This window comes from Rhyacophila brunnea, unplaced genomic scaffold (genome assembly GCF_057557595.1).
Source record: "Rhyacophila brunnea isolate RB1 unplaced genomic scaffold, BYU_Rbru_1.0 scaffold_23, whole genome shotgun sequence".
Taxonomy (NCBI): Eukaryota; Metazoa; Arthropoda; class Insecta; order Trichoptera; family Rhyacophilidae; genus Rhyacophila; species Rhyacophila brunnea.
Window position 1 is genome coordinate 6,497,880 of NW_028232893.1, and position 16,890 is coordinate 6,514,769.

General features: G+C 37.8%; 1 protein-coding gene across 4 annotated transcripts in view; it reads right to left on the reverse strand.

Moving 5' to 3' along the window:
- LOC147069386 (uncharacterized) overlaps positions 1-16,890 on the reverse strand; it is a 44,927-nt gene that overhangs the window by 24,682 nt on the left and 3,355 nt on the right. For all 4 annotated transcript variants that reach the window (XM_085950790.1, XM_085950789.1, XM_085950787.1 and 1 more), the window contains exons 2-8: positions 6,608-6,854; positions 5,030-5,117; positions 4,423-4,633; positions 3,666-3,822; positions 2,439-2,549; positions 1,745-1,828; positions 272-572 (exon numbers count right to left, since the gene is read on the reverse strand). In XM_085950790.1, coding sequence (XP_085806916.1) covers positions 272-572; positions 1,745-1,828; positions 2,439-2,549; positions 3,666-3,822; positions 4,423-4,633; positions 5,030-5,117; positions 6,608-6,854 — 1,199 coding nt within the window. The remainder of the gene's footprint in view (positions 1-271; positions 573-1,744; positions 1,829-2,438; positions 2,550-3,665; positions 3,823-4,422; positions 4,634-5,029; positions 5,118-6,607; positions 6,855-16,890) is intronic.

The following is a 16,890-nucleotide window of genomic DNA, read 5'->3' on the forward strand; positions in this document are numbered from 1 at the left end:
TGCAGTTTGTGTCAATTTGCAGATTTGTCTTTCCTGTCATGTGAAAAATTTGTCCACGCAAAAGTTTCCAACCTCTGCACAAAGAAAAATTTAATAAAAAATTGTGTGCGATACAGATTTTTGATTAACAGGTCGATAATTGGGACTATGCTATTGAAGTGAAATGCTGAGCTTTTACACAACGGAGGAAAATACTATGTAGCCACAACCTAAAGTTAAGATGCTATGTCTTTTCAGTCCTACTGTACGGAGTGGAGGTATGGACACTCACAGAAGGTTGTTCCTTGGCTTGGTTAGCCGCCATCGCGCTCGGCGTCCGCCCGCTGCCTGCAGATTTCCTCGTGGGCCTGGCTCGGGCCTCTGCATTCGAATTGGTTGCACCGGTTCCTCCAGAGGACGAATTATTAGAAGTATTCTGAGGCTGTTGTTGAGAGGGGGCTTGCGAGTTGGTGGCGGTGTTAACGTTTGAGTTTGTATTGGTGGTGGTGGAGGCTGCCGTGGGGGCGGGGGCGGGGTCGTCAAACCCTCGGAGCTCGATCGTTTCGTGCTGGGAAGTCGGCCCACTGCTGAACCTGTGAATTATCAAATCGTTTATTTCTTTGCTGTTGTAAATAATTACAGTCTTACGTGACACTGTTAAAGGAAAGCCTTCTTCTATGGGTATAGAACCTTTACACATCGATGGGTTAGTCCAGTTTTAACTGAAATTATTTTAAACCCATCTGCATCATACCGTTATGTTGTGAAAATATTGTATGTCCAAATAGGACATTTTAGAAGATGTTGTCACATTCAAATACATAATAATAGAGAGACAGCAGCGGATCTGCATCATATTTAAAACAATATGCTTTCACCATAGAAAATATCACACTAAAAAAGTGTTGCAATACACATACGTTCACTTCGTTTTTCTCAGTCCAAACTCTATAGTCAACCACTCATGTGTTTTAAGACTGGGATTGAAACTATCAATTTGTAATACAATACCTAATACTTAACTTTATGGCCAAAATAGGTTCGTAAAATTTTTTTGACCGTAAATTGAAATAATGTCATGATTAAATAGTGTTGTTATAGCGAAAAGCCGTAGAATGACCGGCCGTATAGTGAGGTATAATAAGTGCCATCTTAGGCGCAATGCACACTGAAATTTGAATCCACATTAACATAGCCATTCCTCTTACGAAGTCTTTCCTGTGCACACAAGCCATGATGCGACCTCCTGTCAAAACGGATAAACATCATTGTACACCCGACAAAGCATGATCACTTAGAAATATACAAATGTAGTGTTCCAATTATTGTTTGAAGGATATTTCTTTTCTTAACCTGAAATATCATTTTAGGATCACCGCCATTAACATTGACATTTTTATTCTCACAGGCCTCCGCAGTTGTGCGGCGATCATCTGTACTATTGTACTAACCCGATAGGTGACTGTCGCGCTGTAAAATAGTATGGACTTCATGCGTGGTTGCGGCGAATTTTTGAACTACACACAAGAGACATTGATGCCGTGTGCTTCGAAATGTGATGAATGCAAGAGCAAATGTTTTTCAACCAAAAATGTTGCATTCACGTGTGTATTGTGAATGCCAATTTAATCTTCGAATATTGAAACATATGACAATGAAGACTTGTTTCAAATCTATCTCCAAGAGAACTATAGTTGTAAAAGATCTCTTGTATTTCCGAACAATTTTATATTTTACAATGCTAGTGCGAGTGAGAAATACGTACCATTCGGGTTCTTCATCTTTGTCATACCCCTGTCGGACCCGATTATTTCGTCTGTTATTATACCGATTGTGGCTAGTATCATCTCTGTAAAAAATAAAATATATAATTTAAGACGATACTACGCAAGTACACCGTTGCAGATTCGCATAGCTTATCAAGCAGATATAGAAAGGACATAAAACTGAGGTAGGAATAGACTGACACTTCGATCTCTTACGGTCAAAGAAACGTATCTTGTATTTCTCTACTTCACAGGAGACCCTGAACAGAAGTATATTTATATTCCAATGACATTAACAAGAAAGTGTTTTCACGAATAGTTTCGTATTGAACTATATTTTATTTGTTGAATTTTCTTTGTCATTGCAGTATAATGTTATTTTATGTCCAGTACCATACATAACTCAAAATTGAGATATGTTTCTTTGACCCTAAGAAGCCAGCTTGTTCTTGTAATCGATCTTTTATATTATAACCTCATTAATTCGAAATCCAATGGACATTGAAAATCCACTTTGAAATGGTGAAAATCACTATAGATCGAAATTTATGAAAATTTTTTTTTTCATCAATTTGTATGTGGATGTAATGTAGTATTGAAAAATATTTTAACATATTTACCAGTGACAAGAGAAATTGAATGGTGAACTAATGCGAAATGTAGTCCATTGGCAAAATGTAACTAATACCATACCTGTCTCTTCGGTCGGAAAATCGGCTGTCGGCTAAGTCGCGGTCTCTGTCGTTTCGGTTCTTTTCGGCAGGTCCACCGTACAAATCCCTTCCAAACGATCGTCTCTCATATCTAAACACAAATATAGGTAATATTTTAGATGCTAAATACTGGCTGTCTGTCAGTCTCAGAGTTATAGACAATTAAACTCAAAACTCTTGTGTTTAGAAACGTAGGCCCCAATTTAAAAAGCAATTACATGCCGAGCTTCAAAACAGATGCTCGTGGCAGATACTGGGGCATGCGGAGAGAATCATTCAGCCTTTTGTCATATAAGATGTGACATTGGAACTGGCTCGGCAACATGGTACGGATACTTTATGAGAGTCTTAACTTGACCTGCTTTTCTTCAAGACATGTGGTTGATATTAGATATAGTGATCGAGCAATCTCATCTTGTGAACGCTCAAGAAATAATCAGTAAAGGTAAATCGCAAATCTCGAGAAATACCATCCACAAAGTGTATGTGGCTGAGTTGCGGGATACTGATATGACTTAGGAAGAAGCAAGATGACTGGCGAGTGAGACAAGAATGCTCTATTTAAATAGCGGATAATTTTGGGTTTTCATTCCCTAACTCTCTTCTTGATCCTTGGCTGAGGATCATGACCACCCAGAAATGCGGTTATCTTCTGAGCGACTAAGGCCCGTTTCAGACGGGACACCGGTGTTGCGCTCGATATAATATAGGAGGCCTTTGTATTATGTTTATGAACGCCCCAGAGCTAATGAGTCAACTCATAATTTTGCGTTATAAATTAGAACATAAAACTGGCTGCGGTAATAAAAACAAGTGTATCGGCGGCTTGAGAATGTAGCGGCCGACGGAGAAGTGTACCGGACACGCGTCGACTCATTAGCTCTGGGGCGTTCTTAAACATAATACAAAGGCCCCTTTATTCGAATACAAAGGCCTCCTATATTATATCGAGCGCGACACCGGTGTCCCGTCTGAAACGGGCCTAAGACTCTCCACCCGTCACAGGCTCCTGCTTCTCTCAAAGCAGAGTGAAGGCTGCCCCAGTAAATTTATTACTCCAGCACGCCGGTGGTTTTCCTCTGCTTCGCCTTCCTCGGAGGTTACCCAAAACCACCAGTCACTCCAGGTTATCTGGTCCACGCCGAATAATATACAACTATAATTTAGTGCTCATAGGAATATAAGATTAATTTGTGTAGATAATTACCTGTCATCTCTTTCCCTGGCTACGGGAGGCGGTCGATAAGGTGCATACTCGGTTGTCGCGTTGGATTCACCTCCGGCATCACCCCCTCTTTCCCAAGGGACCATGTCTCGAGCGATTATGCGACCGGACCCAATTCGACGGACCGAATCGCGTGACCCTATAATCAAACATAATATATTATTTTGAAGTGGCCATTGTATGTGGGTTAGTGAAATCAGGAAAAAACATTAGGCATCGATTAGTATTTTTTCACACCCTATTTATCTTATAGCACAAACCATGGGAATCACTGATCCACAGTATTATCAAACATTCGTGACCGGAAGATGATTTTAGTACAAGTTTAGTAGTCAAGACAGTCAATGCTTCATTCGTAATAATATATGCCAGGTATGGCCAACAGGTAGATCGCGGCCTCACTGTATAATAACACCAGCAAGTTTTAACCAGTACAAGATCAAATACAGAAGAATAAAATTCATAGATATAGCGTTCAAAATCGTTATTTCAAATTGACAAAAATCCCTCCAAAGCCGTTGATTTCAATTAAAATTCTATGAAGGACAACCGGAATTATTATTGCACACAGATGGATTTTTGCAACGATTTTATAATTTGTTAAGATGAAAGTTAAGCTCGTGATCTGTGTGTTAATGTGATAAATTAGATCAGTATACCATGACTAATTACTAAATTGCAAAAATTCGATTGCAACAATAAATAGTTGGCTACGTCTGACATAAGCTATCATGTTCACCAAGATCGGACTTCTGCGATCCGTCGCCCTGCTGCGAGTAGACGGGGCTGTCGGCTCGGTGTCTGCCCCCTCCGCCGGACGCTCCCGCCCCCATCCCTCCCGCTCCGCCTGTACCCACGAAGCAGCCAGAGTTGAAGCTGCGGCGGCACGGTGACAACACGATCCCTTCGCTCTCCTTGCGGATGCGCTCCCTCGGGTCACCAGATCGACGCTGCGGGCGTAAATGAACCGATTTTTAATATCTTTAATTCATACATGATTTAGAAACACTTCAGAAGCATACCATATATGAGAAATCGTAATCTACATAAATAATCTTCAATTCATATTAATTGCAAGTATAATTAATTGTTGTGTGACATGCGTTAACAGATCATGAGACACATATTACAAACACCCATCATCCTTCAACCAAAATGAGAATATTTAAACAATAAAAAGTATTCATCGATGCTACTTTGAGAGGAAACACATATGAATCCCTGAGTAGGGATTTGAGACACTATATTTCATATCGAGCATCTTACGAATAAAACAAGATATTATGATTCTTTAGAAAGATACATAGATATAATTTCTGTGCAATATATAAATCTGTGTACATTACCTTGTCCCCGGGGCCGTCTCGTCCCCCGCGATCGTCATCGTTGGGGGTCTCGCTACGCTTCTTGTTCACATCCCAAATACTGATGGCGCTATAACACAAAACACAAAATACAACTTACTTTACTGATTTTAAATAAATAACGAACCTGTCAATAATGAATGTGCATCGACATATAATTTTATTGAAATTAAAGTGACCGCTGTCAAATAAAAAAGCTTTGAAATGATAAATATAGTATTGAAAATTGGGTATTAATTAAAACAAGTTTATCACTAGATATTCACCACATAAAAATTGCTTACGATGCGTGTTTCGCTAAAATGTTTAGCTTTATCAAGTAAAAGAACAGAAATGTATGTTCGCGATCAAGAAATGTTAAGGCCTAATTACACCAACAGATTCAATGATCGTCGTGAGCAATTGTCGACTTTAAATAGCAATCACACGGAACGATTCGGCTACCAACTCAATCATGTTGGCGCTTGATTTGTTTGGTTCCTAATATACGCTCAGTTGCTTGTGTAAACAACTATAAGTAAACCAACAAATGAAATTTAGACAAATAACGAGTTTCTGATTGCATTTACTAGGGTATTATTTTTGTATTAATATTGTCTGTTAAAATAATGATTAAAGTTAGGGAGCCTTCATTATGTAAACGTCAAACTTGTGTTGTCATGTCAAACGCGAGACAGGACATGCTTGTGCGGCCACTCATGAAAGCTTAAGGTTAATTCGGATATTTTCGTACATTCTCTGTAATCTTTGACACGAAAAATAGGAATTGTTCCAATTTGGTCATGACTCCAGGGAACGACTCAAAAATGTCTTCACATTCAGGGGCGATCGTGGCAGACAGTGAGCCAGACGGTTGGCCTGGGAATCTGCTAATGAAATTTGAGCTCCATAATTTCTTATTCCCAACTTTTATAGCCCGCCCAACTTTTTACAAATTTTTATAGCCCATCCAAGAAAAAAATATATAAATTCTCATTTTAAAACTTTATGCTGGCATCTATAATTTAGGAACATGCCTCATGTAAAATAATAGAAAAAGATTGCCCCTATGACGTTAACACTGTCATTTTTTATTATTATTTCGTATGTGAAAGTATTATTTCCACAATTAATATTTAATGAAGTTATCCAAATGTCCAAAATATCTTTTTCATGCTTTGCAAAATATTCCTCATCATTTGAAGGGACCTCCACAATATGTATTCGGAAAATCGAATGGCAAGAATCCTGACAACGCAGGCGTCATTATATTTTGATGTACGTAAGTCATCTTGATGTCGTTTCGATTTGATGTAACTCGACATACTACGTATTGTCAGGCTTGGCTTATAATTTGTTTATATTGTATTTCTCATTGTGTTATTGCATTGACATGATTAAGTATAGTACATTGACAACCTGACAGAAAAAGAAAAAAAACACATTAAAACACAAAGAGATTGAGGAAATTTTAAATTATTGATCGATCATGAATCCCAAACACTGTGATCAGTTTGAGAAGTCCGATGATCCCGTTGCAAATGAAAACTGTTATGGCAAAAAGAATGTGTAAAGACTGACCTGCTATAGATTTCCGGGAGACAATCCGGCCGTCTCCTGGACAAAGGCAGCACCCTCATGTCCATCAACTCTTCTCGCGAGTAGCGCCTCACCAAGGTGGGGTCCCCATCACCCCCTCCGCCTCCTCCCCCCTCACCGCCGCCGCCTCCGCTGCCCTCGTCGTCGTCGGCATCGCCCTCCCCACCCACGCCGGGGGACGAGTGACGCCGCGCGGCTGCAACAGCCGCCTCCGATGGAAGCTCGTCGCCTGCGGGACACAGATCAAATAAATACACATTCATTGTGCTGAGGCGCTGAGAATTAAATGAGTATATGTGACATATATGACCAATTTCAGCAATACTACTCTATTCACGCGTGAAACAGGATTCAAACATCTATACAAAGTTATAAGTATTTTATTCCTATGATTGGATTAGGCTAATCCATCTTGCAATCGACGTGTTGGACATGCCTGAAACATACACCAAATCTACCCCTCCTTAGGGATTAGACCGATACTGACATAAAAAGAGTCCTCAAAAGTTGGCTGCAATATTAATATTATTTTTTTAATTTAAATTATAAGCCGTGTAACAAACATTTTACCTGGTCTCATATTCTGAGAAAACAAGGCTACGGTAATGCCATGCATCTGAACGGAGCATATGAGGAAACTCGGATCTCGTCATTTGATTTTTAATTCTCGAAAATTAACATTGAAAATTTATAAAAATAATATAAAATTATAATTTATAAATTGTACAGTCTGTCTTGATCTTTAAAATATCTCGTTGAGCTTGTTTATTGGATTCGCCACCCCTCCTAGTCTCAACAACAGACTGTATTTCAAAACATATTATTTTACTAATATTTCCGGAGATGCTCCGCTTCTACAGTATGTATGAACCATTCACTACGGTTTATTATTTAACTGGATACGGATACCCGCATTAGACCGCTAATTCCGAGGTTTTCTTTTATTGACATGTTCAATACATCCATTCAGGCACTCAAGGCTCTGCGTTAATTTTTTTTGTTGTTTACCTTCTCAACTCGTTTTCATATTCATAATGACATTCTCAACTCGTTTTCATAATGTTATATGCCGCTTTTATTTTATAGATTCATTTTCAAAGGTTGCACGCGGCAAATAAATTGTGGATGATAGAACCAACCAAAAATAGACCAACAGAGCAAATGACCCAATAGAGGATGAAAATCTCTGATTTTGGTTGATTATTTGGTGTTTAGAAACACCTGTGAGTGCTGGGGCATCGAGCATAATGATAAGCAATATGTCAACACGGGCCCTAGTGCCAAAGTAAAAGACCATCATCATAACATTGTACAAATAATTTAGATTCTAGAAGGACAGAAGTGGGGGTTATGGAGTTAGGGATTTATAGAAATGTACGTGAGAAAGATTTGTAATAAACGGGAAATACACAGATATGCCCAGGTGAAAAGGGGCATTTTTAGCACCCCAGAGAGTTGCTATGATTTAGTAGTTGGGCATTTTGGATATTATTTGCAGCACACACTTTGAATATGACTGCATTAATAAAAAGCGCCTTCTAATTTAATTCATAGTAATTATTTGACTATTAAAAATTTATATTATCATGGTAGGCTACGTCGATATTATGATAAACATTAACCAAGATGACGAAGACTGTATCCCATCACCAATCATCTCTCGTATCAGAGCCTTTGTTTCCACAGGGAATCTATTCCACATCTAATCCACCAGGAGCTATTATCAATTAATCCCAACTCACACCACCGGATCCTCTTGCTGAGAGCTGACGTAGTGGTGACCCTCCAAGTTCTCCAGGAGCCTTCGTACCCGGCTTTCCGGTTACGAGCCCCCCAACTGGCCGACAGACCACCTTTCTTCGTGACGGCTGCCGGAACTTTGAAAACACTGCTGCTGCACGAATTCAACTTGGACGCAGGCTCCTCCTGGTGGATCTCGGCTTTGCCCATGACTGAATATTCCTCAACGGGAGGGGGAATCACAGCGAACGTGCTACTGACGACTTCCGACTGGTCAGAAGGATTATTCGGGTACAGTACGACAACTTGTAAACAACTGTAGACAAACGTCAACGCTGCATATACGGCCAAGATTATCACACGAAAGAATTTCGATAGGCAAGCGCGCGTCACACTGTCTTTTTTTGAATTTTCCGTTTTAACGGTTGTCTTTATAACAAAAAAAACAGATTTTTGATTGATCATATAGTTCTTTTTTTGAAATATGAAGTGTCCCCAATAACATGCAGGACAGCTGTCATAAAATGAATTCAGAAATCTACGAAGCAAATATTAAATAACATTACGAATCTTCGTCACTTCAATTAAACCATAAATTGATAGTAAATAATAATATTTAACAGGATATTTCGCCGAGGAAATAATCCAGAATGTCAATTGATACTCACTACCAAAACTATTATAGATATATTTTATTTTTTCTAATTTAAAATAATAGGTATATTAAAAAAACGTATCCTTCAATAATTATTGTAAAGGTATATTATATATTTAGGTACTTTCTATTATTGGTCAGAATGTAAGTCGCCAGCACACTGGTATTATAAAATTTGTATAATAAATAAATAATTAATATTTTTTTTAAATACTACAGTTGAGAATCACTGGAAATTATCAGGAATGCTAAAAAGCCACTGGTTGCCAAATTTGTTGTATATTTTTACCCTTTCAACTTTTAAACAAAAATAGTATTGTTGGCATTTATTATGTAGGTAGAAAAAAGTTTGTTTAAAATATACTTGCTAATTGTTATTATTTGTATCTAATAAATTGTATTTATTTCACTGGGTTTATTCAACTTTCCTTGTGATTAATATAACAGTGTACACAATTTATTTAAGTGTTTGAAATTAGCCGACACAACACAATATTATATTTATTCACATCATATTATTCAATTAGAGAAAAAATACGTTACGAAAGGTCAACTTTCGCGGACGCGAAAAAAGATTTGTCCGAAGATCACTATCACTGTCGATAATTAAAACAATTCAACAATCATTAAATAAAATAAAAACCCTCATAACTTGGAAGAAATTTGATGAAAATGGCATGCAAAAATCGACCGAATTATCTAAAATGGCCGTTGTCGAGAGTCTGTGATACATGCAATATCAGCTTATTTGTTCTCACTTTTGTCAGTTGGCAATTCCGTAAATAAACGCAATATTGAGAAAATATTTTTAAAAATGGAACACACAAACGAGGTTTAAAAAGATTGTATTCGATTTTTGAATTTTCGAAAAGCACTAATACACGCAAGCGGTCACACGAAAAAAGTACGATGCACTACCGTCCGCGTATAAAAGCAGAAAGAAGATTAAACCTTGCATAGTGCATACAGTGTTTCGGTGACAATACTACCCATTACCATTACCTGAACTGTCCCATCATTCTATTGGCTAATCAAATCAAATACAGAGCGACATACGCAGGGGTAACCTTGAAAATAAAACCGTTTCATTTTTGTTTGTTCTAATTACGGGTACTTTTTGATCGTTTTCAAAAGTTAGATTCAAATATTAAAAAAAAATATTATGTAAGGGACTCGGGCTCAAAATAAAATTCAGATCCGAACATAGGTATTACCATGTTAGATTTTTTTGTGATTAGCGGTAAAAAGTATGTCCAGCATAGATGGTGAACCTTTTCTCGTCAGTGGGTCGAATCCGCAGAACAGATTAAGTTCCCTGGTCAAATCAATAATTAGTGTTTTATGCGTCGATGACATTGCGCTACTTTCTGCTTGTAAACTCGCCTAGTGTCATAATCGAACTAGCTAACAAGCAGATTGTAAACAATCTACCGAGAAAAGTTGAAAGCCGGGCTACTTTACACGCTACACGCTGGCGTGTGGGCCGATATGCGCCTGCGCAGTAGAGCGATAAAAACGAACTACTCAATACGTCCTGTCAAAATAGTACCAAAAAAGACGGTTTCAACATGCTAGCTTGTTGGCTTCCGAGTGAGTGGAAGGTTTTGTGTGTCATATCATCACAATCGCACTAGCTGACTCGTCGACAAGCAGCTTGTAAACGTGTGTGAAAAAAAATTAGTACCACACTACCTTGTCCCGAAACGATGATGCTGCACGGAACTGATGTAGCGACCATGCACATTAGTGCTTCAAGAAAGAGTTTTAGTCTCGGTTCAGACACGGCGGATTGGACCGCGCGGAGTCAATTTGTACTAGCTCCGCCGCGGACAAGTGTGAACGAATATAATATAGAAGCTAGTACAAATTCACTCCGCGCGGAATCCGCCAAACTCAAATTTTGTATGACGACGCTGTATCGCCGTGTGAGATGCTCCATTTGCTAATAATGCTAATAATAATGTTACGTAGGTATACTCAGTATCGGATACGTGAATCCTCCGTGTATAAGGGCAATCGTCGAGCAGTCGGGCAACGATCGCCGATAATTAGTGATTTACCTGACAATATGAGAACTTATTATCTCATATGACTTATTGTATTTACGTACTAGTAGATACGTAGAATTATCGCAGGTGCGCACTAACAACCACCGCATTAGGTAATTGAATTAACAACGCATTGAGTCGACAATATTTAAATGAGTTTGTTTCAGAGCGTTGGAGCGGATCTCGGAGCAGGAGCACGGAGCACTGGAGCAATGGGATTTTACCCGGAGCACCGAAAATTTGTAGTGCTCTACTGCTCCGGGTGTTTTTATTATTATTAAATGTTCGTCCTAAAATCCAATGAAAATAGTATATTTTGACACTTTGCAACACTGGAATTATTTTAAATATGGCAACACTGCCGAGTGATAAATAACCTCACTTTTTTGACAGAAGAGGCAAATAATGAGAGACGATTTGCTGTCGGTTTTGTCTAATAGAATTAATTGTAATGAAATTGACGATTATTTTAAAACTACATAGGTACCTACTTATTTTTTTTAACATTTTTATACATATAACATGTAGATACTTATTAAAACTTTTTACCCGGAGCGGAGCAGACCCTGGAACGGAGCCGGAGCAAGTATTAGGTCCCGAAGCGGAGCTGGAGCGGAGCAACTCAAAAAAGGGTCCGCTCTAAAGCTCTGGTTTGTTTGTATGCAGTAGTAACAGGGCATTTTTTTATCATTGTTTTAATTCGGATTATCGACACATATCGACATGTACCTATATTTTACGCACTTCAATGACGATTTTGTTTATATTGGGTCTAACATTGCATGAGAGGAGATGGGCATCGCAAAAAGGGCTGTGGCCCCCAGGGGTTGACAAACCTCTTGCCTGGGGGGGCGGGCTTAGGGGGGGACCGGCACGGTGGATCGACCACTTAAATGAGATAAACACCCACCGGAAATTCGATTTAATAGCAAAAAAAAGTCGCCTGCGGCGCAATTTCACGGGTAAATTTATATTTTATAGTTATTTTTAGTCTGTTGCCTAATTAATAAAAATGACTATTTATCTGATATGGCGAAGGTCGCATGTCACTTAACTATCACAAAGGGGGTCGCGATTAATGCTTCATAATAATATAATACCGAGTGACGACAATTCAAGAGGATTTATTAATGCCAAAATTCTCGAAAAATACACGGGACTCAGGAGTTCCTGATGCAGAACATTACATTGGCCTTAACCTTAGCGATAGGTTGGAGGGCACGCCAAACATCGTGGCCTGGGGGGTGGGGTCATGAAACACACCTATGATATTTTTCATCTTTCCTTACGATGTTGACAGTTGGACCATAAGTAAAAAGAAAGACGTAAGATTGATAACTTCAGACGTGGTATTGGAGGCTCACGCTAAGGCAGTGACTCCCAACCATTTTTGTTTGGCGAAACGTTGAAGACATTTTTTTTAAATCTCGCAGACCCTACTCAAGTAGTCTACTTGGATGACACACATTAAGATACCAGGGTGACAAATTACAAACTAGTGCCGCAGACGATATTTTTGTAATCTTCATAATGCATCCTATCATCAAAAGTTGGATTATTCGGATTCCTTCCTTCCTTCATATTAGATCGAAAAATTCTCTTCCCAAGTAGAATTCGCTCTAGTACAATAATAATTATGATGTCATATTATCTAAACCTAAATAAGCTCAACTTTCCAAATAGACATTACATTCCTTAAATGCAAGTCACGTCAATCCTTACCTTTAGCCTAGTATCAAAAAGGTTTCAAGAAGTTACCTAGCTTTTGGGTGAGCTGTTCCGTATTCTCGCGGAGCCCCGGTTGTGAATCACTGTTCCTACAGAACAGTTAATAAGAATTCCCTGGATCCTATTAACGGGAAAGAGGACGAATCGTTATTCTTCTTCGCAGTTTTTTGGTCACCTACTGATATAAAATAATATGAACCTTTTTTTTTATTAATTAGCAAAAAAAAAAATATATAATTTTTAATGGCTTTACAATCTAATCAGGTGTGAATCTTAGCCGCCTCGTGTGAAGGTTTTTTAACAGTTATTTAAGAGAAACGGTCGCTATCCATTCGCTAATGCACACTGAAAAACGACATGAATTTGTCAGCGAGGGTTTCGAACCCGCCACTATCAGATATTATTCTGCCAATACATATGTGTTATGTTAAATCATTTTGATATAGGTAACATTATTGCGCAGAATATGGAGCATCTGTGGATGCATGTCATGCATGCATGTCGCGTCAAGTCGTTTGCATGCGTGAATGAATGTGCCATCTGAGGCACTAATCTAGTATGTAAAGGTAAAGCTTTTAAGTAACCGATTTATTTATCAGACCGATCGCTAAAATCAATGCACAAGACAACAGGTGTCCCAATGTCTCAATGAAAATAAAATTTACGCGAAAAAATAAAAATAAAAGAAAGCATTGGAATGCTAAAAAGACAGGCAACGCATCCGCAAGTCAAAATTAAATCGAGAAAGTGATACGACACAATGGTATAGTATGGTTTAAGTTGCGTTAAATGAGCGATGAAGAACGAAAACACAAATAATTACAAGATAAAAAGAACTTTTTATATACAACATTTTTAAATTTTCTGTTGAATCATATAAACTTGACTTGACTAGCTTAAACGATCAAAAAAAAATGTACTTGGTAGAAATAATACTGAAACGTCATTTTGACATTTCATATTGATTTCCATAGTAACGCACGTATATATTAATAATTTAGTTTCTAGGACCCCAGACTAGCAACCAATAATAGTGGATTGGATTACGGATTTCTTCCGAAATAACTTTTCATACAAAACAGAATTAACTGAAAATGAATTCAATTCTACCTAAAGATGGCTAAAAGTATTAAAATAATGCATTGGCATCGTGTTATGATATATTCTAAAAGTTGCAAATGTCTAGCTAGTCGGGAAGTTAGTTAAAAATCGATTGCAAGATTTGTACTGGATAAACAACCACCGGACAAATAAGAATACGACCTAATAAAAACGTTGTAAAAATACAAATCATGATCAGCCGGGTCGAACCATTGCTCGATGAAGGCTTCCCCTAGCTACATCCACTCTTATCGGTCCCTAGTTCTTGCTGCCAAGTGCATCTACCGAACTTTATAATTTAGTTCTATCTAGCGGGCTTTAGAGTGTCTCTGTGGTCGTTTAGTGCTCTCATTGAGAGATGAAATGTTAGTTACAGCCTCAAAGAAGTATACTAATGCCAATATAGTTCCACAAAATGTTGACACGCAACAAATCCTATCTCTTGCCTCCACGCGTCGTCCTCGGGTAATTGTGTCTTATGACCATGGCCCCCACAAAGAGGGAGGGGGGGTGACAGGGCTCTAGCCTGGGGGCCCAGCGTGGCGGGTCGACCAGTTAAGTGAAAAAAAACCACACACCATAATTTTTCTCTAATAGTACGCTATTTTCCTTGGTGAAATAATCAACATTAAAAATATGTGGCTGGGTGATGTAATTTAATGCGCTATAATAATTGATATAATTAAATGATAATTCACATGTAGAATTTTATTTTATAATTACATACTTAATAAAGTTAAGTGTGTTTCCTGACTTACAAAATGGCTTTTTATCCAATATGGCGAAGGGTTGCATTTGCATGTTCACTTAACTTTGTGATGGTGTAACTCATCAAATATTATTGATAAAAAAAAAACAAATTGTTCATTTCAATGTATTATTTACTTTATTATGTATACACTTAGCATCAGTCCAATAAAATTAACCATTTTCGAGATTTAACAGGAAAACCAAATTTTTGTTTGTTGCCGTCTTTGGACCACATTCTCCTTGATTGGACCACTAAGTTTCCATCATTGCACTTTGAAAAAATAATAATAATTTACACACGTGGTCCAATCAAGGTGCTTTATAATAATATTTTATAAAAATGAAACAAAAGCATTCTCCGATTCTTCATGGGCTATCACAAATTCATAGCCAGAAAATACATCTTTATGCAGAGGATAAATGCCTGTCTTCAGAAAGCCATTTGCAGCCGTACCGACAGAAGCAGCCCTAGAATAGGCTTTTCCAAAGAGCATAGATATTTGAAATGTCGTCACACATCAACCAGGATTTTTCGGTTTCATCTATGTAATAACTACTCAGCGGCTTAAAAAATGACACATCAGTTTGTGGAATATATATGCTGGAAGTGAAAGTATTACTACACCATGTCTCTTTGCATATCTATTGCATCCAAGTTTTTGGTGTGGTTTGTGTGACCGTCCAGTATAAGCAAAACTTTTTTTTCTGGAGATGGCTTTACATTCTCCACAAAATGTTGCATCCATAGAAAAAATATTTCTTTATTAATATAGCCACTGTCTGGGTTGAAAGCAAATATTGAACCAGGTGGTGCTCCATCTTTCAATTCATCTTTTGCTCTCTTCCGTTTAAATATGATAAGAGGGGGAACGAATAGGCTAGCAGCATTGGCACAACATACAGATGTGGTCGTTGTGCCACGTCCTCCACTAGTGATTGCTCCAACTTGGTGCTTACCTTTCAATGCCAAAATTTTTCTAGGTTTTCTCTGCAAGCTGGAGAGACCCGTTTCATCAATGTTGAATACAAGCCGAGCATCGTTAATGTCATACATATCCATAGATGTCTGAAGTTTATCAAAAAAATCTTTAATTGTAGCTTGATTAAATCCGGTAGCTCTGTTGAATGAAGTAGCTCTCGGTTGTCATACGCTCAAGTTTGGACGCCGCTTCATAAACCCGTAATACCATTTCTTTCCTGCAATTCGCTTTTCTTTATTAAATCTATTCTTTATATTATTTTTCTCAGCAAATTGAAATGCCAGTCGTCTGACATCTACTGGAGTGATACCATACAAACAACTTTCAAGCTCGAGAATGTATTCGCAAAGCTCTGTCTAATAATTATAATGGTAGGTCACCTTCGGAACCAACTATCTGAATTTCTTCTTTTGATTTTTGATTGCTTCCATCTAGTCTTCGTTTCAGTGTCGCTTTTGGAACTCCAAACATTCGACTTGCCTTGTTCAAACCTACTTCTTTTTTCCTTAATGCCTGTAATGCCAATGTCATGCTGGGCTCATTCCAGGTATAGTATTACCTCTCTTCGGCATTATGGAATGCAAAAAGAATATAATGTGAAAAATGTTATAAAATCGTTCCCATGATTGGACCGGTCCAATGGTAGAGGTTACCCATGGTCCAATGATAGCAACTACGGGTGCTGTCACAAAAACAAGTTTCACAAAAAAACCAAAGTATTACGTAACAACTATTATCATAGTTGCAAATAGAAATAAATTACCTAACATAATTGATGTAAGTACAACCAAATATAGTTAATAGAATCATACTTACATTCGTTTTAGTTTTACTTGATTGTTATATTTTATGCAACGAACGTGACTCATTTACCACATCCAAGACGATACTGAAATAAGAGAGGCGCGGACAGTGTTGCCATTTTTTCAAAGTGGAATTATAGTACAGAGCCTCCAAAATTATAGTATTTGGGGGAAAAATATAGTACGCGTTGTCATCTGTTGAAAATGTATACGTTTTTTGTTTCTCAGAAAAAAATAACGGTACCTCTTCTGACTAAAAAATGCTTACCGAAGAATTTAAGAAATTTCATTCTAAACCAAAGTCAAGGGATTTTTTTACGTTTTTGGAGCCATTTTTTCCAAGTTCTCCAAATCTTCTTATTTTGCGAAATTCTAGTACTTTGCACCAATTTATCAAACGGAAATATCGAAATTTTAGTACTTTTTACATATTATTTTCCGGTATTAAAAATTATAGTAT